This window comes from Raphanus sativus, chromosome 6 (assembly GCF_000801105.2).
Source record: "Raphanus sativus cultivar WK10039 chromosome 6, ASM80110v3, whole genome shotgun sequence".
NCBI classification, from domain to species: Eukaryota; Viridiplantae; Streptophyta; class Magnoliopsida; order Brassicales; family Brassicaceae; genus Raphanus; species Raphanus sativus.
Window position 1 is genome coordinate 8,714,693 of NC_079516.1, and position 26,033 is coordinate 8,740,725.

Genomic DNA, 26,033 nt, shown 5'->3' on the forward strand with positions numbered 1-26,033 from the left:
ATAACAAACTACACAAATATGTTGATTTGTATACAAATTTAAATTACAATGTAAATATTTAATTGAACACAATTAATACAGAAATATGTCACATTGTTTAAACAAAATATCAAAGTAAACAGTTGCGTTCTAAAATCATTTATTTTAACAACAAGCCAAATAAATATGTTGATTGGAGAAGGAATAAAATAAAGAAATTTTTACTAAGATAAATACATTCAATAATTACAAACAAATAATATATTTCATAAAAGTAAAAAATAATATCCGCGCTTCGATATGTTGATTGGAGAGGGAATAAAACAAAGTCAGAGAAACACATAGTTTACCAGAGACACTATGTGTGTCAAATTTATTATAAAGAAAATTTTACTAAAATAAATATGTTCAATAATTACAAACAAATAATATATTTCATAAAAGTAAAAAATAATATCCGCGCTTTCGAAGCGCGGGTCAAAATCTAGTTGTCCTTGAAGTTGAAGTTGGAAAGGTGTATTTCCATCTTCACAAGTTTCCTTTGCTCTCTAGAAGTGGAGTCATGGAAAGAAGAATTTCTTTTTTTTTTTTCTGATCAAAAAAAGGAAAGAAGAAATTCAGAAGCATCCAAAGAAGGGGATAGGGACGCAGCTTGACCAGGCGGCACTAGAAGATCTTCTAATGCCTAGCTTTTTTCATACAATAGAGAATATATACGATGTTGACTCTGTGCAGAAGATCTTGGATCATTTTCTTAGTACGGATTAGATTACGTCTGTTGACGTTGGCTCTCCCTGTTCTATAATATATGATGGAATATAATCAGATTACCGCAGTCAACACCAAGGACAGCGGTTGCAAAGCTAATCGATGGGTATCTTTCTGAAGTTGCACCTGATGTAAATCTCAAGCTTCCAAAGTTCCAAACTTTAGCTGCTTCTTTTCCTGAATACACCAGATTTTTAGATGATGGACTATATCGTGCAATAGACATTTACTTAATGCCTCATACGTGGTTAATGGAAACAAAAAGAGAGAATCTTTGCAGGTTGTTAGATTGCTAGAAGCTCTCTTTAGAAGCTTGCACACAAGCGATGGTGGTGGTGGTTTGGTATTAAGCTGAAGTCACATCAGTGCAGTGCTCAAAAAGGGGTCTGTGTCAAAGTCTACCAACAAGAATGTGAAGATAGATAATTTTATTGATAAGCTTTTATTTGTGTTTTATCTGAAAGTTCTTACAAACTATATTTTTTTGTAAATTTATTTGTACACTGTATTCATTATATAGAAATAAATCTTACAAATCATCAATTATTCTATTTTCGGTTATATAAAGCTAAGAATTTTACTTGATTAATATTAAGTTATGTTTTCGGTTTTTTAATTTTTAATTTTTTTTGGACAACTTAATTTTTATTTTTTATATTCAGATAACAACACAATATGTATATATATATGAATTATATTTTTATTTTAAAATATATATTTTAGACTTTAGATAATTTTTATTATTATTAATTTTAATCATTTATCTAATAAAAAAATAAAATTCATGATTTTATTCATTAAGAGTATAAACGATATTAGCCGCTTTAACTTTTAACGTGAGAGTTCGAATGCGAAAAATTATTTCGCAAATAATAGTATATATATATATATATACGAAAAATCATTTCACAAATAATATTATATATATTTATATAACGAACCAAAACAAATGACAACAAAAAACAATTAATAAAATTGATGCATATAAACTACAAAAATCATATTAAACATCTATTAAATATTGGTAAATGGTAAAATATATACTATCAATTATTTGTGAAAAAATTGAACAATATAAAAATTAAAAAACCATCCGTGCGGGCGCGCGGGTCAGAATCTAGTTATTATTAAAAACATGTACAAGTTTGCTTTGTTCAAAACAGCATTTTCACTTAGCGGTTCTTGTCTACTCTTAACGGATTTTAGACAGAAGAGAGATTGATACTAACAGAAAATCGAGGGTTTTATTCACTGAAAAAAAATAATTTAGAGATTTTCTTTGGTTTTATTATTAAAAATCCAAAAACACAATAATAATATTAATCTCGTCCATAGTTTCATGATCTTTTAGACCGAAGCATTTAGCTTTGTCCACTTCCGGAAAACTGTCATAAGCATGAGTGACGAACATTGGCAAAATATCCCAGTTATCATACCAATCCACAAACCCTGTGTCCACCAAAACGATGACTCAAAACACAGCATCATTCCCAGTTCAAAAAAAAAAACAGAAGATCAGATAAATGTTTGATTTATTTACCAATTTCATAAGAGAGTACCTTGGCATACAACTTTAACTTGAAACCACAAAAGGCTGCAATAGGCGTTCCAATTAAATAGAACGTTCCCAAATTTATAACCGAGACGACGTGCTGCCAACCGCACCCTCTGGCTACTCCTGTCGATAAAAGTTGAGTTTTTTGTATGTTTGGTATTCAACAAAAAGTAGAATATTTTACCTGATAGAACACCTTGGATTGAATCAAGTGTTATAGAGGCAGCAAGAAAGAATGTCAATGGTGCAAACTCTTCTTTGATGACACGACTATTGCTGAATAACCCGACCCAACCATCGTGACCAACAAGTAAAGCAAGCACTACGCCAAGGCCAAGGACAAAAGACAACTTAACGGTTACAGAAGTGGCCTTCTTTGCGCCTTCCACGTTTTCAGCTCCAAGTTCGTTGGACACACGCGTACTACAAGGGTGGTTAGTAACCTTTTTAATATTACATAAAATAATGTTGTGACAAGAGGAAAATACATAGTTTTAAAATGATTGGTGAGATGGCTGACCTTGCAGCTGCGCTAAGTCCATATGTTAACATGTAGCTAATCGACTCCGTGTTGACGCTGAATTTAATTAATACATTATGTAACAATAAGCTATTCTTTTGATATGAAATAGAACATTAATTAATTAAATAGTGGTATAAAGCTTACCATATAGCTACCAAAGAGGTGGTGATTTCCGGGTTAGGCAACAATCCTGCCAAGAACACAAGTATCTCGAACGCCCAATATTCCAAACTGTTACAAAAATATAGTCCACACTTAAGCTCTGACAATCATATGAAGTTTAGTAGTTAGTAATGGTTACTGATCTGACTTACCATACCATAGCAGCAGAAGGGAGGCTCAATGTCAAGTTTATTACTACATAACGGAATGATTCTAATGAAAACCCAGTCCATGTTTCCTTAAACTTGTCAGAACATATCACATAAGTTCCAAGAGAAACGAAAGCTATCCACAATGAAATAGATGTAGCTATTGGAGCACCAATGAATCCAAGGCCAGCTAAATAGACCAGAACATATGCGATACCAATATTGATCACCAGGGGAACAAACGAGAAGATGACTAGCGGAGCAACAATGGATTGTGTTTGGCAAAACCTCAGAATGCTCTGTAAGAACCCGTCAGCGAGTAAACCAGGAATTTGGTATTTTATATAGAGTGCAGCTTGTCTTGAGATGTTGGGATCTTGTCCGATAAATCCGAAAACCGGTTCTGTGTAGAACCAGAAGATAGAGATGAGGATGGTAAAAACTAACGAGACGATGCATGACGATTGCAGATGAATCCCCAACATTCTGTAGCTTTTTGCACCAAAGCCTTGACCACATAATGTCTCAAGTGCTCCACTTAACCCTGTCTGTAAAACAGGGACATTATTTGTTCTTATATGTATCTTATATATATATATATATATGAATTATTAATTTATTATTTCAGGGAGATTATATGTTTACATAGATTTTTTTTTAAAAATATTATCTTATTATTTTATCACGTAATATTTTGAACCGGATAGATTAAGGACCAAATAAATTATTAATTTCTTGTTTCTATTAATTTGTAGAGTTTCTAATATATTCTCGAAGATATGTCGAAAAGAAAATTCAGATAAGAACGTGTATACACTTCGATATAGACGCCATAAATAATATGAAAATTGATTAATTACGTCCCTTGTGATTGGGTCAAGATCTACACGCGACTATTAAAAACATGACTTGTTGATTCCCAAAACCATTGATGAGATGAAAGATGTGAGTTTTACCATGAAGGCAAACCCGGTAGCGGTGGCCCAAGAATTGGCTGTAGAATCAAAGAATGAAAGCTCAACGATTTATAAAGAACAAACTCTTCTTTATTAAGCCTTAGAAAACTCATTCAAAAACTAAAGCCACACAAACTCTCAAATCTCTAATCCACACACATATGCCACAACTCGACATATGTTTATATAGAGATGTAAATAACCTAGTCCTAATAGGTAATCATAAAGATAACTCCTAAATATGTTATAGATAACTCCTAAACATATAATGATTCCTAAATCCATATCTCGGTAGGACTAGATCTTTTACTTGATCTTCAAGCTTTATTATCTCCTTTCAAGCTTATCTCAACACTCTCCCCTCTAAGCTTGAAATCCTCACTTGACAACTCTTGCATTCCAATGAGATTCTTCATCTCCACGAACTTGACTCTCCCCAAAGCTTTGGTTAATATATCAGCCTTCTGTTCGCTGCCTGCAACATGCTCCACATCAATCTGTCCCTTTTCAACACACTCTCTTATGAAATGAAACCTTGAGTGTATATGCTTGCTTCTTCCGTGAAAAACCGGATTCCTTGTCAGTGCTATAGCAGACTGATTATCAATCCTGATAGTGACTTTCTCAACAGGCTGCTCGGTGACTTCGCTTAACAGTTCTTGTAGCCAGATGGCTTGCCTTGCCGCTTCAGTACCAGCCATAAACTCTGCCTCGCACGACGACAGTGCAACCGTCTCCTGTTTCCCCGAGCACCAATTAATCAAGCTGTTTCCAAAATAAAAGATGTGACCCGCTGTGCTCCTTCCATCATCCTCATCAACGTTGTGACTGCTGTCACTGTACCCAATAAGCCTCGGAATTTCTGGAGCTGAGCGACTAAAGATCAAGCCTAGTGTTGTCGAACCTTGTAGATACCTCAAGCAGTGTTTCATTGCAGCCCCATGTGACGTCTTCGGATTCTGCATATAACGACTCAACACTCCAACCGTGTAACATAGGTCAGGTCGTGTGTGGAGAAGGTATCTCAGACATCCAACGTTTCTTCTGTATCCTGTCGCATCTATGTCATCCTCATGTATCGACTTTGCAAGCTTGAGTCCCACTTCCATTGGCGTATGAGTCTTATTACAACTCTTCATCCCACTTTCTTCTAGTATCTTAAGTGCATATCTCCTCTGGTTTAACGTTATCCTTCCTTCCTCTTGATGAACTTCTATCCCAAGATAATAGCTTAACCTTCATAGATCACTCATATCAAAGTTTAACGACATCTCTCTCTTAAACTCTTCAATGATCTCACTATTAGCTCCTGTTACAAACATGTCATCCACATAAACCGCTATCACCAATATGTTTTGCTTGACGGTTTTCCTGTAAACTGAGGGCTCTTTGGAGCACTTCTTGAACCCGAGCTCAAGTAGTATTCGGTTCAACTTTGTATTCCATGCTCTTGGAGCCTGCCTTAGTCCATACAAGGCTTTATGTAACTTATAGACCTTTCTTTCACTTCCCTTAACTTTGAAACCTTCTGGCTGTGTTACATAGACCGTTTCCTGTAGTTCACCGTGCAAGAACGCTGTCTTCACATCAAGATGATGTACTTCCCATCCATTAGTTGCGGCAATACTGATCAGAAGCCTTATCGTTTCCAGTCTAGCTACAGGTGCAAAGACTTCCTCGAAGTCAATCCCATATTGCTGAACATATCCCTTTGCAACCAATCTTGATTTATACTTGTTGGTTGTCCCGTCAGCGTTACGTTTGATCTTAAAGATCCATCGGAGTCCTATAGGTTTGACTCCCTCAGGAAGATCCACTAAGCTCCACACTTTATTCTTCTCGATAGAGGCAAGTTCCTCTAAGCAAGCATCGACCCATTCCTTTATTTGACTCGCCTCTGCAAAGTTTCTTGGCTCGTGATTCAAGCATACCAATAACATCTCACCTTCTTCTTCAGCGACCAAAACGTAGTCGTCAAGGTATTTAGGTGTGGTTGTTTGTCTCTCGCTTCTTCTTAGTGGGACTGCCTCTGTTTCCTTCTCTGTTTCTCCATTATTATCTCCATCGTCTTTCCTTATCACCACTGTTCCTGTTTCTCCATCATCTTCCTCCATTGTTTCATCTTTAATAGCTTCTTCTGTAGACACTGGACGAGTACCTGTAACATGAACTCCAGACTCAAGTATTCCATGATTACCAAACTCTCCTAGTGTCACCACAAAATCACCATAATCTTCTTCACTAGTATACTTTCGCCAGTTCCATCCTTTTGATTCATCGAACACAACGTCACGACTAACAGTAATCTTTCGTGTCTCTGGATCAAGTAGTCGATACGCTTTTGATCCAGGCTCGGTTCCTAGATGGACAAGCATACGAGATCTATCATCTAGTTTCTTTAGATGAACTTTGTCCACCTTTGCGTAACAAATACACCCAAAGATACGAAGATGATTGATGTTTGGCTTCTTCCCTCGGTAAACCTCATATGGCGTCTGATCCTTTAGAGACCTCGTAGCAATCCTGTTGATCAAGCATGTAGAATGGCGTACGGCCTCCCCCCATAAGTAATTAGGCATCCTCATGTGCTTGAGTATACTCCTTACCATCTCCATTAGCGTTCTGTTTCGTCTCTCCACCACTCCGTTCTGCTGTGGAGAGTACGGAGCAGTCAAATGTCGCTGTATGCCTGAGGATTCACAGTAGGAGTTGAATTCATTAGACACAAATTCTCCTCCTCTATCTGTTCTAAACGTTCTTATTGATTTCCCAGTTTCTTTCTCCACTACTTCTCTCAGCTTTTTAAACTTTTCAAAAGTTTCACTCTTCTCCTTGAGAAGTATAGTCCACATGTACCGCGAATGGTCATCAATGACCACAAAAACATACTTGTTTCCTCCCGATGTGGATGGAGTTAGAGGCCCGCATAGATCACCATGTAGTAGCTCAAGTACTCTCGATGCTCTGTATGTGGTAGACTGTGGAAACGTCATCCTTGTTTGCTTTCCAAGTAGACATGAAGAGCATATATCTTTGGTAATGTCAACACTCGGTACTCCCTTGACTAGCTCTCTGCTCATCATTGCTTTCATTGTTGTGATATTCACATGACCAAGTCTTGCGTGCCACCTATTTGATTCACTGATCTCTGTTAAATACAGCCTTGATGCATTCTTGATACCCATCCGTACTTTATACAGTCTATTCCGTGATCTGTTTGCTTGTACCAGAAGTCTCCCGTTTGAATCATGCATAGTCAAGTGCTCCCCTCGCAATCTTATATCACAGCCCGACTCAGTCGCTTGTCCAAGGCTTATAATATTACTTCTCAGCTCAGGTATAAAGTACACGTCTGTCATCTTTCTCGACTCACCATTCATATCAATGAAAGAGATAGTACCTTTTCCTCTAATGTCTATTCTGGAGTCATCTCCAAATCTTACTTTCCCGGTAACTGTACTATCAATAGCTGAGAAATATCTTCTATCTCCAGTCATATGATTGCTTGCTCCATTGTCCAAATACCATATGTCTTCTGCATCTGTGTTGGTCTCATACTTATCGGGTATACAGTTCTTTTCATTCAGATATACTATCTCGTGCATCATGAGATCATCTGCTTCTTGTGTAGAGGTATTGTCATTCTCCTGAGCTTCTTGCAGTTTAAGTAGCCGGTCGGGACAATCAGTGGCGTAGTGACCTAGCTTATCACATCGATAGCATGTAACCTTCGAAGGATCTCTAGGTCCACGACCTCTGCCTCTTCCTCTGTTATATGCTCTGCCTCGCATACCTCTTCCTCGTGAATCTCTGCTATAATCTCTTGACTCTCTGTTATACTCCCGGTTGTATTGGTTTGATTGGTCATCTGAATACATCAACTTCGTTTGTTCCTCTTGTGTTTCTTCTTCTTCACTAATACGTTCTTCATACGCTTTCAGTCGACCCAACACATCCTCAAAGCTTGTCGTTTTGAGGTCCAACACCTGTTCCAATGATGCGACCATATGTATGTACTTCCGTCGTGGAAGACCTGACAAGAACTTCTTGACTAACTTTGTTTCTTCTATGCTTACTCCAAGCGCTGCTGATTTTGCTGCTATCTCTGCTAGCTTGCCTCCGAAGTCATCGATCTTATCAGTATCTTTCATCTTTAATCTATCGAATTCGCTCATCAGTGTACATAGTCTCGCCTCCTGAACTCTCTCAGCCCCTACATGCCTGGTCTTTATAGCTTCCCAAACTTTCTTAGCCGACTTAAGCTCACCAACTTGCAGTACTAAGACCTCTGGTATTGATTGGAATAGAAGCCCTATAGCCATATCGTTCTTCTTTCCTTCTAGGGTTTCTTCTTCGACTACCTCCCAGACGTCATGTATCCTGAGAGCGTTCTTCATCCTAATTGCCCATACTGTGTAGTTAGTTGCAGTAAGCATTGGGCATTGGATGGAAGAGCTCCCTCCTTCCTTCGACTTTAGGGTTGTAGTCACGATCTCCTTACTCATATTTTCTCAAGCTCTGATACCAAATGTAGAATCAAAGAATGAAAGCTCAACGATTTATAAAGAACAAACTCTTCTTTATTAAGCCTTAGAAAACTCACTCAAAAACTAAAGCCACACAAACTCTCAAATCTCTAATCCACACACATATGCCACAACTCGACATATGTTTATATAGAGATGTAAATAACCTAGTCCTAATAGGTAATCATAAAGATAACTCCTAAATATGTTATAGATAACTCCTAAACATATAATGATTCCTAAATCCATATCTCGGTAGGACTAGATCTTTTACTTGATCTTCAAGCTTTATTATCTCCTTTCAAGCTTATCTCAACATTGGCGAGGGTTGCCCCAGCGAGCTCGAGTTGGCCGAGGTGAGAAGCAAACATCACAGATGTTAAAGGGATGCAATAGATGAAAAGATTTGTGAATATCATTGGAAGAGCGTAAGTAATTTGAGCCTTTAATTCTTCCAGCTCTATCACTTTTTGAACCCAAGATGAGCTTTTCCTTCCTCCAACGTCATCTCCTCCAACTTCATGATCGTCCAGCAAGGGAGTGATCGTATTGGTAGGATCAGCCATTGGATCTTCTTGATGAAGCTGTAAACTTGGTGTAATATGTAAATTTCTAACTTGTCACAAGAGAACTTACAACGCCTTATTTATATACACATAAGCTAAACTATCGTTGTCCTTACCATAACTGACTTATTAATCAAGATAAACACTATAGGTAATCCTAATCATAGACTGGATACCCTAAAAGCACTTATGCTTACTTTGGTTGCTGAGGATACTTAAGAATGGGAGATGAAGAAATGAATTAAATAAGGGAGATAAGTAGCTACGCGTTAACACAAAGAAAGGCAAGCAGTGAGCTAAGGCTCAAAGTCAGAGGCCCCCTATCTCCAAACTTGCAACGTGTGGTTAATTAGTTTTGTTATTTTCGTGTTACATGATTTTAAATATCAGTGAATATATGTTCACATGTGTCATGTGTGTATGCTGATATGCTGATATAACTCAATAGTTCTTATGCTCCAAAACCTCAAATTAAAAAAAATAAATTAAATTAATAGTTTATTTATTTATATATATAGATTGTGAATTATTTACGTTCAACAATTTTTTTTGATATTACATAATCAGTCACTCTTACATCTACCCATTCAACAATCCACTCATTCATATTAGATCAAACTCAACTAATCGCCTAAACTGGATCTATCTAATTAAAATTAAAATTTGAATACTTGTTCAAAAATCTAAAACAAAAATATCATATTTGATAATACTTGACACAATTAATTTTTAATCAAGAATGTTAAAATATAAATAAGAAGAACATTGACAATGAATGAAGAAGAAGAACCGAAAGAACTTTAACGATAACTCTGTTCATTAAAGGCATGTGAATTTATTCATACATTATGGTTTGAAGATTAGTAGTCTTTTTATTAAGCTAGAAGCGAAATAAAAAAAATTGTTACCTAACAAATTTTGATCAATTCAAGCCTCTGTATAATCAGCGTCAAAATTATATGAACGCAGCCTAGTTATGTGTAGAACGAAGCCTAACTCTCTAGAAATAAATCCGTCATTAACGGGCTTAAAACTCAATTTCATGGAAGAAAACTAAGAAAAAAATGTAACACCTCAAAACCCAAGCCCAAAAAGTGGGTTTAAAGGAAAGTCTGCTGGTTCCCTTGCGTTTCTATATAAATACAAAAGTGAAACAAAACCTGAGCTGTATAATACAATGTATTCCGCTGGAACAAGACCGAAATGAAGTAGTCTGCTGGAACAAAAGCTGATCAGCTGCATGTGGTTAACGGCTACGTATGATGGTTGTCCCAGCGGAATACATTGAAATGCAACAATGTAGGGGGGAGTTATGCAACAATATGGAGTTGTTGGTATGTGAAGTTGCTTCCAAGGATGAGCCTGAGTTGACACACTTAAACAAAAAGAGGAAAGTGAAAGAACACTTGGTATGGGAATGCAAAGAAATGAAGTGAACATGTTGTTGAGGCTTACAAGAGGTGTGATTGGCAATCGGTTTTGTGCTTGGATTAATAAAACTCAATCATCAATGAGGAGATTATTAGAATTTTGTGGTGAGTGAGTTTTCAAAATAGTTTTATCAAGGTTATGTGATATAGACCTATATTAAAACCTCCAAAAAAATAAATTCAAGAAATCAAACAATTGAACAAAAAATATAAATATATTTTGGTTTGACATAGTAAATAAATTCAAGAAATCATAATTTTGTCTCGGGACGTTCACACGCACGCACGCACGCGTACTCTCTTTTTTTGCCAAATCAAATCTGAAACTCTCCTCTTTTTGTTTTAACCGCTCTCTCTCTCTCTCTCTCTCTGTACCTTCACAGAGAGAAAATGGTGGTTCCCGGACAGAGAACCGTCTGGGACGGAGTAATCGAGCTGACGAAGAAGGCTCAGGAACAGTGCGTCGACCCTCATCTCTGGGCTTCCCATCTATCTTCCAACTTGAAACCTTTCGTCGAGTTCCCCTCCACGGAGCTCGCGGAGGTTCTCGTCTCCTACATTTGCTGGGATAACAACGTCCCCATCCTCTGGAAGTTTCTCCACAGAGCTATCGCTTTGAACCTCGTCTCTCCTCTCCTCGTTCTCTCCCTCCTCGCTCTCAGGTTGCTTTTAGAGTCTTGAAGTGTTAAAAAGATTGAATCTTTATTGTTTGTAATTTTGGAAATGTATCTTTTAGAGTCTTGAAGTGTTAAAAGATTGAATCTTTATTGGTTTGGTTTCTTGCAGAGTTGTTCCAAACCGGTCTACTCAATCAGCGGCTTATAGACTTTACTTGGAGCTTCTCAAGAGAAACGTTTTCACCATTAAAGATCATATTACCGGATCTCACTACCACAAGTCAGTCCTTGTTTCATTAATCATAGTTGAGTCCTATTCATATGCTCTAATGTGGATATATACTTTTTTTGCTGCAGCGTCATGAACTCAGTAGCAAACATTCTTCGTCTTCCAGAGTTATTTCCTCTGGAAACAGACAGACCCGGTCTACTTGTTGTAGAGTTCGTCTTTAAGATGGTCTCACTGCTGCTAGACGCATGCTTAACTGATGAAGGTCTAATAGAGCTAAGCCAAGACTCCACTTCTCTGTGGCTAATCAAATCTCAAGATATGGAAATTGACGAGAAGACCGGATCTGACGAGAAGTTACAGAGTTTAAACAACATCATGGCTATCGAGATGATTGCAGAGTTCCTCAGAGATACAGTGATCTCCAGGTTGCTATACTTGGTCTTCTCCAACAGGTATGCATTACAGTCAGCCTAAAATGATAGCCACAAGCTTGGATTAGTAGTCATCATTTCTGTAAATGTTTGCTTTGTAGGGTTACAAAGTGGCATGAATTTGTCAGCAGAGTAAAGTTGCTTGCAGAAAGCTCATCAGCTTTAAGAAGTTCAAAGGTTGTTAACTCTGGGGATCTATTGGAGTTGGTTTCAAATAAACGATTTGCATATTCTCGTGACAGCAGCAAAGTGGGTTCTTTACGCAAATCCAATGCAATTGTGGATTTTGGATCTCTTGCTCCTTTTGCTGGCTTATGCCATGGAGCAAGTCTCTCTTCACTCTGGCTTCCTCTTGATCTGGTGTTTGAAGATGCTATGGATGGATATCAAGTTAACCCTACAAGTGCTATTGAAATCATTACCGGTTATTTGCAGACTCCCATCTTACTTTTTTGACTAAAGATATCACAAATGTATGGTGAAATGACTAACCAAAATTTCAGGTCTAGCTAAAACACTTAAAGGGTTTAATGGCAGCACTTGGCATGACACCTTCTTGGGTATTTGGATAGCAGCTCTTCGACTTGTTCAAAGGGTTAGGCCAATCTCTAGACTAAAAGCTCCTTTATTTGGTTACTAGTGTCTCTTCTGATTTACTTGTCTTTCTTTATTGCTAGGAAAGGGATCCTATTGAAGGACCTATTCCTCGACTGGACACAAGGCTGTGTATGTCATTATGCATTGTACCTCTTATAGTAGCGAACTTTATTGAAGAGGGAGAGTACGAATTCGTCATGAAAACGCTACGAGGTGATCTTATTACAAGTTTGAAGGTTCTTGGTGATTTCCCTACGTTGCTGGCTCCTCCCCAGTGCGTTGTTTCTGCTGCGAACAAGGCTGCCGCAAAGGCAATCATGTTTTTGTCTGGTGGAGATGTTGGCAAGTCATGCTCTGATGTCATAAACATGAAGGACATGCCTATCAACTGCCGTAAGTTAATGCAAATTCTGCGTTAAACCAATCTGTTTATCTTTGTGTGCTTCAGAAGTTACGCCTAATGTACATGTTGTAGGTGGAAACATGCGTCACCTGATAGTTGAGGCTTGTATAGCAAGAAACATACTGGATTCGTCGGCCTACTCGTGGCCTGGCTATGTTAACGGCCAAAACGACCAAATACCTCAGAGTCTGTCGAGTGAAGTTCCATGCTGGTCGTCATTTGTGAAAGGAGCCCCACTAAATGCTGCAATGGTGAAAGCATTAGTTTCAGTTCCTGCTTCAAGGTAGAATGAGCTCTTATGAATAATATGAAAAAACTGTTAGCTGCTGAGTTTCAAAATCATAGCCTAAAAAACCACAATTTTTACAACCAAATGGCCTCGGTGAGAAGCGTGGTTGCATTCTAGTTCTGCCTCTTCTTCAGTTATTACTTTTTGTTTCAGATGATCTTTTTTAATTTACCGAGAGTAAAGCAACTGAAATTTAAGCTCATGGATTTGATGGAAGCTTAACGGAGGTGGAGAAACTATATGAGGTCGCAGTCAAAGGATCAGATGACGAGAAGATATCTGCTGCTATAGTGCTTTGTGGTGCATCTCTCACACGGGGTTGGAACATTCAGGTCCGCATTTACATCCACCAGTAGTGAAATTCTGTTGAGTTTACCGCTTGAAAACACATCTGTTTTTATCTTACAGGAACACACTGTTGAATATCTTACAAGATTACTATCCCCACCCGCTCCAGCAGATTATTCCGGGGCTGAAAGTCATTTAATTGGTTATGCCTGCATGCTGAATGCTATTATTGTTGGGATAGGATCTGTTGACAGCATTCAGATTTTCTCTTTGCATGGCATGGTATGTAAACACTATTGTTCAAGTTTCTTGATGCTGCAAGATATGTGGTTTTGATGAGAATACTCTTTTAGGTTCCGCAACTTGCTTGCTCTCTAATGCCAATCTGTGAAGTGTTTGGATCTTACACCCCAAGTGTGTCGTGGACTCTTCCATCTGGAGAAGAAATCTCAGCATATTCTGTTTTCTCGAACGCTTTCACTCTGCTTTTAAAGCTTTGGAGATTCAATCATCCTCCAATTGAGCATGGTGTAGGAGATGTGCCCACGGTTGGATCCCAACTCACACTCGAGCATCTTCTTTTGGTGCGTAACTCTCACCTTCTTTCCTCGGAGACCCTTAACAAAGACCGGAACAGAAAGAGACTTTCAGAAGTTGCAAGGTCAGCATCTTGCCAGCCCGTGTTTGTTGACTCGTTCCCCAAGCTGAAACTCTGGTATAGGCAGCACCAGCAATGCATAGCGTCCACGTTATCAGGACTTACACATGGATCTCCTGTCCACCAGACAGTTGAAGCACTTCTCACCATGGTGTTCAGAAAGGTTAATCCTGGCACAAGCAGTTCATCAGGAGCTGCAAGTGAAGACAGCATTCCAAGACCTGAGTTTCCTGCTTGGGATATCCTCAAAGCTGTTCCATATGTCGTCGATGCTGCTTTAACAGCTTGTTCTCATGGAAGGCTTTGTACTCGTGACTTAGCAACAGGTTTGTGCCTCGTGCTTTCTCTTGTGCCAATAATATATATCATATATTGTGACAATAAGTGTTGTTCTTTCAGGTCTGAAAGATTTAACAGATTTTCTCCCAGCATCACTAGCAACGATAGTGAGCTACTTGTCGGCTGAGGTGAGCAGAGGTGTTTGGAAGCAAGTATTCATGAACGGCATTGATTGGCCAAATCCGGCTGCAAACCTATCCAACGTTGAGGCTTATATAAAGAAAATTCTCGCAACAACAGGAGTTGATATCCCTAGCCTTGCTCCAGGTAAAACTATGCAACATGTTCAACATTGTCTTAGATTTGTTGAAACTTGTCTTTTGAACTTATGGTTGATTCTTGCTTGTGTTATAGCCGGAGGGAGTTCTCCAGCAACGCTTCCTTTACCTCTAGCCGCTTTTGTCACTCTAACCATTACTTACAAAGTCGACAAAGCTTCAGAGCGTTTCCTCAATCTGGCCGGGCCAGCACTCGAGTGCTTGGCTGCAGCCTGCCCTTGGCCTTGCATGCCCATTGTAGCTTCGTTGTGGACCCAAAAGGCGAAACGTTGGTTTGACTTTCTTGTTTTCTCTGCATCTCGCACCGTCTTTCTTCACAACCCAGACGCTGTGGTTCAGCTCCTCAGGAACTGCTTCAGTGCCACTCTCGGGTTAAACGCTGCACCCATGTCATATAGTGTTGGATCTCTTCTTGGCCATGGCGGGATCTTTCCTGTAGCACCGGGGATTCTCTACCTACGCATGTATCGTGCTCTCAGAGACACCGTCCCTGTAACGGAAGAGATTCTCTCTCTCCTGATACATTCTGTGAAGGATATAGTACAGAACAGGCTCTCAAAGGAGCTGAAAACAGTGAAGACCGGATCAAGTTACGGCCAGAGTTCACTAGCAACAGCAATGACTCAAGTCAAGCTTGCTGCTTCGCTTAGTGCCTCATTGGTATGGCTAACCGGCGGCTTAGCTGTGGTCCACCTACTGATCAAAGAGACCATCCCGTCCTGGTTTCTATCGGTTGACCAAGAACAAGAAGGACCATCTGAGCTAGCTGCGGAGCTAAGAGGGAATGCCCTTGCTTACTTTGTGGTCCTATGTGGAGCATTCGCTTGGGGGATGGACTGGAGATCAGCTGCATCGAAACGCCGCCAAGGGATCATGGGAAGCCACTTGGAGTTCCTCGCGAGTGCCTTGGACGGGAAAATATCAGTGGGGTGCGAGACAGCAACTTGGCGAGCTTATATTACCGGTTTGGTGAGTCTAATGGTGAGCTGTTTGCCAAGTTGGGTGATAGAGATCGATACAGAAGTGATGAAGAGTCTGAGCAACGGGCTGAGACGGTGGGGGAAAGATGAGCTAGCGGTTTTACTTCTCTCCATTGGAGGTCTCAAAACAATGGATCATGCCGCTGAGTTTATCATTCATTTGCGTTCCTAGCTTCTTCTAAGTGTTTTGATCTCTTTCATAGTGTTTTAGTTGATTTGCTTGACGGTGGATAGTTTTGGCTTACTCTACTAGCTGTTAGTATAGTGTGATGACTCTAACACGCATGTATAGGGAATGATAAAAAGAATACAAATCTTGTGAAGAATTAAATGTTCTTTTCTCATAATATTCATTATGATGATCTGGTTTTTGCTACCACATGGAATAATAAAAGAAAACATAGTTTGTATCATAGTGTAGACAATAAAAATGAGGAAAATTTAGTCAACATTGACAGTCTCAATGTGAATACTGTGTCTTCTTTTCTTCTCTTGTTTCTTTGTAACCAGCATCGCATGTTCTAGTTTACTTCTTCTCTTTCTCTTCCGTGTCTGGGTTGGTTGCTGGATTTGAACCAAACTTGGAACATAATTGAATATACATGACAGCCATGGTTCCTGTGTAGATCTTACATAAGGGATTTCTTTGTGATATTCATCGTTCTCTCCAATAATGTAGACCACGTTCTTAAAGTTCAGACCACTTGGTCCTGGACACACGACCACTTTCTTGTCCTCGTCGAGTAAAAAAGTCGTGAAGAACGGGTAACGTTCTGAATCAAGAACGTGTAAATCCACTTCAAAAGACTTGCTCCACGACAAGGCAGTTTCAGTACCAAAGTTACTGGTCACCCACAGCTCCATCTTTAATTGAAAATGGTTCATATGTAACACTGAGATTTGTTCTTCTCTAACAAGAGATAGTAGCATCATAGTTGACGGAACTGGAGGAAGATTTAGACGTATAAATCTCTCTGTTGTGAAATCAAAACTGAGTAAGAACATAGAATAATCGTCTTTTCTATCTGAAGCAACCCAATATGTGTTTCCTTGCAAGGATACGTATCCAATTGCCTGTATATAGTAGTCGAGAGAGATTCCATCAAGAAACCTCCATGAATCAGAGCTAAATTCATATATCTCAAACTCATCAACATTGTCTTCTCTCTTGGGACTCTGCCGATACCTCAAGATTTTGTAGTCACGGTGGCAAGATTCCTTGTTTTTGTATCCTAAAGCATAACTAGATTTTTCCTTGTAATGATGAATCCATTTTGTTTCCCCTAAAAGTGGATTCCAAACTAGGAGCTTATTGTATCTGGTAACGCATAACAACAAACCTTCGCAGTGAAAGACTTCCATTATATCGGAATCTTGTGAACTAGAGTGGGAACCCTTCTTTAGGTTAAGTGCATCCTTAAACTCTATAGATGGAGCATTGACGCTGAGATCGAGCTCAACGCTCAATGGACAAATCCTAAACTCCTTCAGCATGAGAAGTAGAGGCTGCTTTGGAGCTTTACGGTGGTGCTTCTCGGTGAATAGTTGGTCTTTGAGTAAAGCATTCCATTGTTTGCAAGTAGTTCGCAACCGTCTCAGAGTTGTCGCCGGAACCCTAGAGAGTATTTCCTCTAGTAAGTGGTGGGGAAGATCGGATATCATCATTCTCTTCTCTCCCAAGGAAGAAGAAAACGACCAGGCCTCGATTAGGTTTTTCAGGTATTCACTTTTTTTAATGAACAAAGGTTTCTTCTATAGAAAAACATGAAACGGTGTTTCTTTTATATACTCTTTTATTTTCCTTTTTTTCCTTTTTCCTTTTCCTTTTTCCTTTTAACGGCAAATACTCTTAGGGAATTTGATTATTAATTATTTTACAAGATTCTAACCATCAATTTACACCATTTTATGGTTTATAAACTACTAATTTCTTTGAAAGCATGAACTTTTTAAGACATCAACACTTGGGCTCTTTCAGGACCAGCTTAATAATGTCATGGACCCTGATTTTATGCCCTAGAGTTTTTTTAATAGGTATTTGTTTTTATTTTCAATATATTAGAAATATATCTTATTTTATAAAGCTTGGTTTTTCAAAGTTACTAATTAACACGATTGCGACACATGGCAGTTATATATTTTAGATTGTGACATGTGTTTGCAAATATTGTTTATTTTCTAAAATCATAAAGAAAATATAATTTTTAGAAAAATTAATAGAAATTATCATTAATAGTAATTATCATTTTTTATTTATTTTTCTAAATTCAAAGTTAATAATTAACATGATTGTGACACATGACATTTATATATTTTAGATTGTGACATGTGTTTGCAAATATTGTTTATTTTTCTAAAATCATAAAGAAAAATATAATTGTTAAAAGATCAATAGTAATTATCTTTTTTATTTTTTTTCTAAAATCATAAAGAAAAGATAATTGTTAAAAACAAATTGATAGTAATTATCCTTTTTAAAATCTAAAACCAAAAATTGTTAAAAAGTGTTTAATGTTAATTTCCCTTTATTCAAATCCTAATTAAAAAGATAATAAAACAAAAAGAACTACAATTATTTGGATATTAACACGATGTTTAAAAAAAAAAGTAACAGTAATTTCAATTTTAACAAATCCTATACCAAAACGATTGGTACAAATATTAATTTAATACTAATTTCCTTTTCTAAAATCATAAAGAAAAGATAACTGTGAAACAATATTTGATAGTAGTTTTCCTTTTTAAAAATTTTAACCAAGAAATTGTTAAAGGGTGTTTAATGTTATTTTTCCTTTATTACAATCCTTAATAAAAAAAATCATAAAACCAAAAGGAACTATAGTCATTCAAATATATATATATATATGTATATAGAACTAAGCTCTGTCATATTTTTGTCACTTCTTATATTTAATTACCAAACATATTTATTGATTCAAAAAAAATATTATGTGAGTTTAATATCACCTTCGCATGTTCTTTTCGGTTTTGTATGTTACTGTCAATTGATTGGGTATTCGTAATGAATTCTACTTGAAATAACATTATTATATAACATGATTTTGTTACAGATGTAATGAATTATATAAAATGGAGAAAATGGATGTTCGTAGTAAGACTAAACATGTCCTCCGAAGATCTATTCTAACTTTATTGTTAGGGAGGTATATTTTTCAATTCCAATTCTGTCAATCAGTCTCACTATAAAAAATTTTATTTCTCTTTTAGAAAAATTATATCTTATACAGTGGAATTAAAATACGAGCAACACTATGAGCTAAACAAGCAGAACTATTTGAAGATAAATATCATCCTGTAAAAAGTAAAAATATTGTTCTTATCATGAGAAGTATTTTTGATCAAGACATATGAAGGTGTAATTTGTTTGTCGGCATCTTCTGGACTAAATTCTATTTGAATTATGATTTTGATTCTGTTACCGACTTTCAAAAAGGTACAATTTAAATTTTTTGGATGTTCATTTTATTAAAATTAGGCCTAATTAGTTGAAAACAAATTTACTAACTTGATTTTATACTTTTCTATTAGTTTCAGCTATGATGATGGATGTTTGGTTAATCTTGGCGATATGATTGAAATTCCTTCAATGAATAATGAGATTTCTGAAGTCCAACATTTTATTAATGATGTTTGGGATTTCATTGCATCTGATATCGCTCAGGTAACGTAACTATAAATTATATTTAAACACATTTAATATCTCTATAATATTATTTGAGAAGTCAGTTTCCTACGTGTTGCGCTCACGTTAACTCTCACGGTGGTTGATTACGATGATACCCTTAATGAATCAAAATATATCTAATTATCATTATTAATCATATATCTTATTTTATTTTTCTTTTTCTATTTAGGTTTCCTTTTTCTTTTTTCTTCAAATAACCTATATATAAAGAAAATTTATAAATTTAAAACGAAAATATCTTTTATATATAGTGTAATTCATGATAAGGAAATTTCACAAAATAATCTTGATTTTAAAGTAAGAAAATAATCTTCCCTTTTTTAAAATAACCTTAACAATATAATTATATTTTTAAAAGTATTAAGCATTTTTTTTAAATAAACATATTTATCATACTATTACAAAATAATTTAAATAGCATAAACTAAGATATATTTAATGAATAAAATTTTATTTAATATTTTTATGTTCCCTTTTATATTTTTCAATAACATGTATGATAAAGAAAATATTTATAAACTTAAACCGAAAATAATTTATATATATAATTTGATTTCATAAAAAGGAAATTTTAGAAAAATAATATTGATATTATATTTTTATGCATTTTATACCTATCATCACTTTATTTTTATATTTTATTTGTGATAATTAACATATTCCAAATTACCAGTACTATAAAATTAACATAGTCATGGGCTATTTACAAATTTCCAATTCATAAATATATATACACATCTAAGATGAAAACCAAACTAATGCAATGAATACAATAAATATGATTTGGTTATACTTGAATTTAACGGAAATATGTAACACAATATACCCACAAATGAGTAACTAGACCAATCCAAATTATTTTATACAAAGCCAATCATTAAATAAAAATAATATATATTATCATTTATTCTCAACATTTTACTAAATAAATATGAATAATACTACAAATATATTAACCAACTATTACAATTAAGATGTAATTTTGAACCGACCAACACTTTAGTTTACTTTTACTATTTAATTTTCAAAACAACATATATTAAATTATACATAATCCTACTAAAATATATATATATATATATATATATATATATATATACAAATTTAAGGCAAGAATCAAATTATATGAAAATAACAAAATTAATCAAAAATTTAATCGGTATAACAAAATATCTTAGTTGAATCGTAAAATGTAAATGTTATCTAATATATCCAAATAATAACCAAAAAGTCGAGATATTATATATCCAAAATTATAATCTAATTAAAATAACACAATGTTATATAAAACAGACCATGCGTATTGATTACAATATAAATAACAGAATAATTAAAAAAAATTAAAAAATATTAATAAACTGTCATAATGGAAATAAAATATTATAATGCATTTATTTTATAAATATTTATACCCCTACATGAGTACGGGAAAATAACCTAGTTAACAATATTAGAAGAAAAGTTATTATTAAATAATCTTTTGCAGTTATCTTTTGGTTAGAATTTTAAAAACAGAAATTACGATTAAATAATATTAATAATTACTTTTTAACAAAATTCTTTATTATTATTATTATCATATTACTATATATACTTTTAATTATGACATAGATTAACACATGTCACATTCTTAAATATATAATTATCAAGTGTCACGATCATATTAATTAACAACTTTGAAGAAACAAGCAACTTTTAAGTAATTTTATTTTCTTAATAATTTTATGTTAAAGTTAATAAACCAAAAATAACTTCAAATATTTCAGTCGAGGCATGTGTCAATTAAAATATTAGATTGTGAATGTGTCAATAAAAATCTGCCATTACTTTAAAATTGTAAAAATATTAATGATATTGAAAAAAACAAATTTTGAAAATGGCACTTTTAAAAATGGCACTTTATAAATGGCAAAATATTTAATATTAACTTGAGATAATTATTGCAAAGTAATTTTATTTTTATAAATCCTAGAAAATTTTAATTGTAAAATATTATGTAATATTAATTTATTTTTATAAGATACTAAAACACTGTAAAATAATATTTGATAGTTGTTTTCCTTTTTTAAAAAACAAAATCCTAAACAAAAGAGATTTGTATCATATTTTTAAGTATAAAAATTTTAATGGAGAATTTGATGATGAACATAATACTAAAAATTATTTAATTAACAAAAGAAGTGTAACATTATAAAAACATATTTAATAAAACATTAAATTATTACATAAAAATGTATAATGTTGTCATTGACTCGATTGAAATTATTTGACTTTCATTTTTTTTTTCATTTAATTTCTTATTTTATGTTGGGTTCAATTTAAACCTTCAGATATAGTGTTTATCCTAATCCAACTAGAAAGTTGATAACAATCCATCTATGTAGCATGATTATAAAATATAAATTTTAACTTAAACTTATGTATGAAAATATTTTTAATTATAAAATAAATTTCACATAACATATGCAAATCAATCATAAAATAATAATAAAACAATTATTATTTTATGTTTTATTAAGTTAAAACATTAAACAAAACCCGTTACAACGCAACGGGCTCATATCTAGTTTTAAAATAAAATTGTGTCAAGATAAAAGTATTTTCATATATCAAAAAATTTAGCCCTTTTTTATATAATTTTAATATATATTGAAAATCGGATTCTAAAATAGGAGGACAATGGTTTGGACCTGGAGCGGTCGCACCACTTGTCCCCTATCTAAACGGGCACTGGGCTCTTTATACAACGGTCCAAATATACATTTACTATTCCTAAATAACAACCTATCAAGTATCAAATATAGCAACAAACAGGATCAATACTATTAATTTTGGATCATGCCCCATTGATAATAGTTGGGTCCAACTAATTATTTATTTATTTAAAAACATTTATTATTATATAACCATATCTTTATATAACTATATCTGCTTTTATTTTGATCCCAAAATTATCGGATCCACTTCTCTCCAATATATAGTGGACAATTATATTTATTAATAATTATTCCGTAACCATGACCTCATATATAACTGAACCATATCAATTCTTTTCTACAATAGATAAGTGACAGTATTAACATGCTATTAATAACTAATATTAATATAATGCAGGTGATTAAAATCACAATATGGATTCACCTTCGTTTATTGCTACCAATTACATCGTGTGCTTATATTTTTTTAGGAATTTCTTTTTATATTACAACAGTCACAAAACATATAAACATTTAATATCTAAAATTAATCGAAAAATATCCTAATACATTTCTCATTTTAATTCAATAAAAACTGCAAAAGTTATTTTAAATTTTTATATTTTAATATAATATTGTTTGGGGGTTTAATATTTACTTAGAGTAGCTAATTAAAATAATGATATTTACGGGTTATAATCAAACATGTAAAAATATTTATAAAATATGAGACCCTATAAAAAACATATTAACATCAATTCATTTGAAAAAAAATAAAAATTTTGATCACTATTTGACAGTAAAAATGAACTATCTTATTTTAGTTTAGATATAAAACATTTACAGAATAAATTAACAGGTTAAATAATATATTATTTTAACGCAAATAGAAGTGATTCGAAAACTATCACTATCTAATTCTAACTCAACAATGTTATTCTTCTTCCAGAAATATTATATATATATATATATAAATTTTAACAGAATATATTAAAATTATTTTCACACTTTCAAAAAATTAAATTAATATACTTAACTATATAATAAAATTAATATACTTATATATATATAATATATATAATATAGAGAATAATTAAAATTATTTTTTTCACTTTTTCAAAAAATGTTTGTCTTCGGGGTAGGTTGGAGCGGGTTGGATTTGATATTTTTTCGAATATAATAATCCAGAACCGCCATGTCTAATGGAGTATGAAACTTGATTTTTGGGTCGATTCCAAATCTTTTTTTGTACGAATATTATTTATTAATTATGTTAGGTGACTGCTAAGAAAATATAAAATATATGTTGTAAATTTTAAGAATAAAGTTTAAAAATAATTTCTGAAATACTATAGCACAAATGTATAATTACGCAATTTGATATATTTAAATAGTAACCAAAAATTATTATATATAAATTAATATTAGAAAAAAATGATTAGAAAAATTATGATTATAAAAAAGACAAATATAACAAAAAATTTCTTTAAAAATAAACAGAAAATATACCGCCTTCAGAATCTAGTAAAACATTAAATAGCACAATCAAAAGCCCAACGTTTGCTAATTATCACACTGAACCAGACAACAACATACAAAACCAAAAAAAAAGACTTCTCTGCAATCACATACCCGCACAGACTTCCCCGGCAAGGAATATAAAGTAAACCAATCTACCATGTAATCTTCAGCACAACCACTCGCTCTTGCGCGGGGGCAAGCCCTCGTACATATAATAAAAAGGATTCGCACACATCAAATCTACGGAATGTTCGCATCAAATGTATAGAAATACATATAAAACTCGCGGCGCAGTCGATCAAAGACAAATAACACAAAACTTGAAAAATCAGACAACATATTAATGATCGAAACCATCCCTCTCTCATTCTTGAGAAGCTCCCACGAGATACCCTGACAGAAATCATCTCACATGCATGTAAACAAGTTGACATCGACAGTCTAAGTGTGGCTACTGCGTCTTCTTTTCTTCTCTGGTGATATGAAATCGTATTTCATTCTTGTGTGTTTGTGTCTGTGTTCGTTGCTGGATTGAACAAACTTGGAATATAATTGAATATACGTGGCACCATGATTTCTGTGTAGAATTTTCATAAGGGATTTCTGTGTGATATTCATCGTCCTCTCCAATAATGTAGACCACGTTCTTCATGTTCCAACCTTGGTCCTGGGCACACGACCACTTTCTTGTCTCGTCGAGTAAAAAAGTCGGGAAGAACGGGTAACGTTCTTCAAGAACGTGTAAATCCACTTCAAAGGACTTGCTCCATGACAAGGCAGCTTCAGTACCAAAGTTACTGGTCACCCACAGCTCATTTTTAATGGAAAATATTTCATATGTAACTGAGATTTGTTCTTCTCTAACAAGAGATAGCATCATAGTTGGCGGAACTGGAGGAAGATTTAAACGTCTAAATCTTTCTGTTGAGAAATCAAAACTGAGTAAGAATATAGAATTCTCGTCTTTTCTATCTGAAGCAACCCAATATGTGTTTCCTTGCAAGGAATACGCATCCACTTCCATGTATATAGTAGTCGAGCGAGATTCCATCAAGAAACCTCCATGAATCAGATCTAAATTCATATATTTCAAACTCCACAACTTGGTCTTTGCTACTGTAACTCTGCCAATACCAAGATTTGTAGTCACGGCAAGATTTGTTGGTTCTGTATCCTAGAGCAAATAGACCTTTTCTTTGTAATGACGACTACTGATTGGATCCATTTTGTTTCCCCTAAAAAATGGATTCCAAACTACGAGCTTATTGTATTGTAATGCATAACAACAAACCTTCGCAGTGAATTATTCCACTATGTTGACTTGTTGTGAACTAGAGTGGGAACCCTTCAGGTCAAGTGCATCCTTAAACTCTATAGATGGAGCAGTGACGCTGAGATCGATCTCAACGCTGACTGGACAAATCCTAAACTCCTTCAACATGAGAAATAAAGGCTGCTTTGGAGCTTTACGGTGGTGCTTTTCGGTGAATATTTGGTCTTTCAGTAAAGCACCATTGTTTGCAAGTAGGTCGCAACCGTATCAGAGTTGTCGCCGGAACCCTAGAGAGTAGTTTCCTCTAGTAAATGGTGGGGAAGATCGGATATCATCATTGCGTTCTCTCCAAGGAAGAAGAAAACGGCTAGGCTCTATTAGGGTTTTGAGGTAATCAATTTGCAACAACAATGTTTTTCTTCTATAGAAAAAGAAAAACGATGTTTCTTTTAAATACTCTTTCATTTTCTTTTTTTTAAGTAAAATTTTCTAGGAGTATTTTTTAAACATGACTCAAAATTTGATTTTTAACTCCAAATGTATATCAATTTGATCAAATGCAAAATTAACCCAAAGAGTAGTAATTACAACGATCTCTTTCTAACCAAACAAAAAAAATCACTTTTTACGAAATATAAACCTATAAGTCTTTTAAAGTTTTATAATATTTGCGAAGTTCTGTAAGTCATGTAGAAGACTTCCATGAAGTTTTTTCATAAAGTAGATCTTAAAAGTAATTTATAAATTTTTATAAAAAAATTTAGACGGGAAAAAGATTGAAAATTATATAAATTATAAACATTTGTAAATAATATAAAATTAAGATCTAGTAAAATTAAATTATTTTCAACATAGATGAATGAATGTAGTGTGTCATGATATTTTTTTGTTTAGTGTATGGTGACATATATTGTAGTATTTTATATATTCTTACGGTTAGATTTTGGAAGCTTAACTTAAAAGAAGAATTGACTTTATATGTGTTTAGTTTTGTGTAATTAAACACTTTAAAGGATTTTAAGTTTTTTGAAGTGTTTGTTTTAGTTAATTAGTTATTTGAGTTTATGTTTTAGGTGACTTTTGAAGTCTTCCAACAAATAATGCATTAGAA

General features: G+C 34.4%; 3 protein-coding genes and 1 pseudogene across 4 annotated transcripts; 1 reads left to right on the top strand and 3 right to left on the bottom strand.

The window, feature by feature from the left end:
* Positions 1–2,030: 2,030 nt before the first annotated feature.
* LOC108813235 (protein DETOXIFICATION 19-like) lies at positions 2,031–9,196 on the bottom strand. 2 transcript variants are annotated; one of them, XM_018585730.2, is made up of 8 exons: positions 8,936–9,184; positions 4,093–4,152; positions 3,140–3,684; positions 2,970–3,056; positions 2,823–2,879; positions 2,487–2,725; positions 2,307–2,425; positions 2,031–2,196 (listed from the first exon to the last, which is right to left on the bottom strand). In XM_018585730.2, exons 1-8 carry the CDS (start codon positions 9,182–9,184, stop codon positions 2,095–2,097), a joined length of 1,458 nt encoding a protein of 485 aa, XP_018441232.1. In that variant the 3' UTR covers positions 2,031–2,094. The 2 variants fall into 2 exon arrangements, with proteins under 2 accessions (XP_018441232.1, XP_056844215.1); XM_056988235.1 differs by having other exon boundaries at positions 2,307–2,725; positions 8,936–9,196.
* A 1,751-nt stretch (positions 9,197–10,947) lies between these two features.
* Positions 10,948–16,073, top strand: LOC108806398 (mediator of RNA polymerase II transcription subunit 33A). The gene is made up of 12 exons (XM_018578501.2): positions 10,948–11,276; positions 11,401–11,511; positions 11,589–11,915; positions 11,996–12,318; positions 12,398–12,489; positions 12,572–12,884; positions 12,967–13,177; positions 13,401–13,515; positions 13,592–13,753; positions 13,825–14,455; positions 14,529–14,735; positions 14,823–16,073. Exons 1-12 carry the CDS (start codon positions 11,005–11,007, stop codon positions 15,896–15,898), a joined length of 3,840 nt encoding a protein of 1,279 aa, XP_018434003.2. The 5' UTR covers positions 10,948–11,004; the 3' UTR covers positions 15,899–16,073.
* Positions 16,074–16,167: 94 nt separating this feature from the next.
* Positions 16,168–17,454, bottom strand: LOC108807752 (putative F-box/kelch-repeat protein At3g22730). The gene has a single exon (XM_018579998.2). The coding sequence runs from the start codon at positions 17,389–17,391 to the stop codon at positions 16,168–16,170; it is 1,224 nt and encodes a 407-aa protein (XP_018435500.1). The 5' UTR covers positions 17,392–17,454.
* Positions 17,455–24,100: 6,646 nt separating this feature from the next.
* Positions 24,101–25,260, bottom strand: LOC108807753 (F-box protein At3g22700-like; annotated as a pseudogene).
* Between the last annotated feature and the right edge of the window lie 773 nt (positions 25,261–26,033).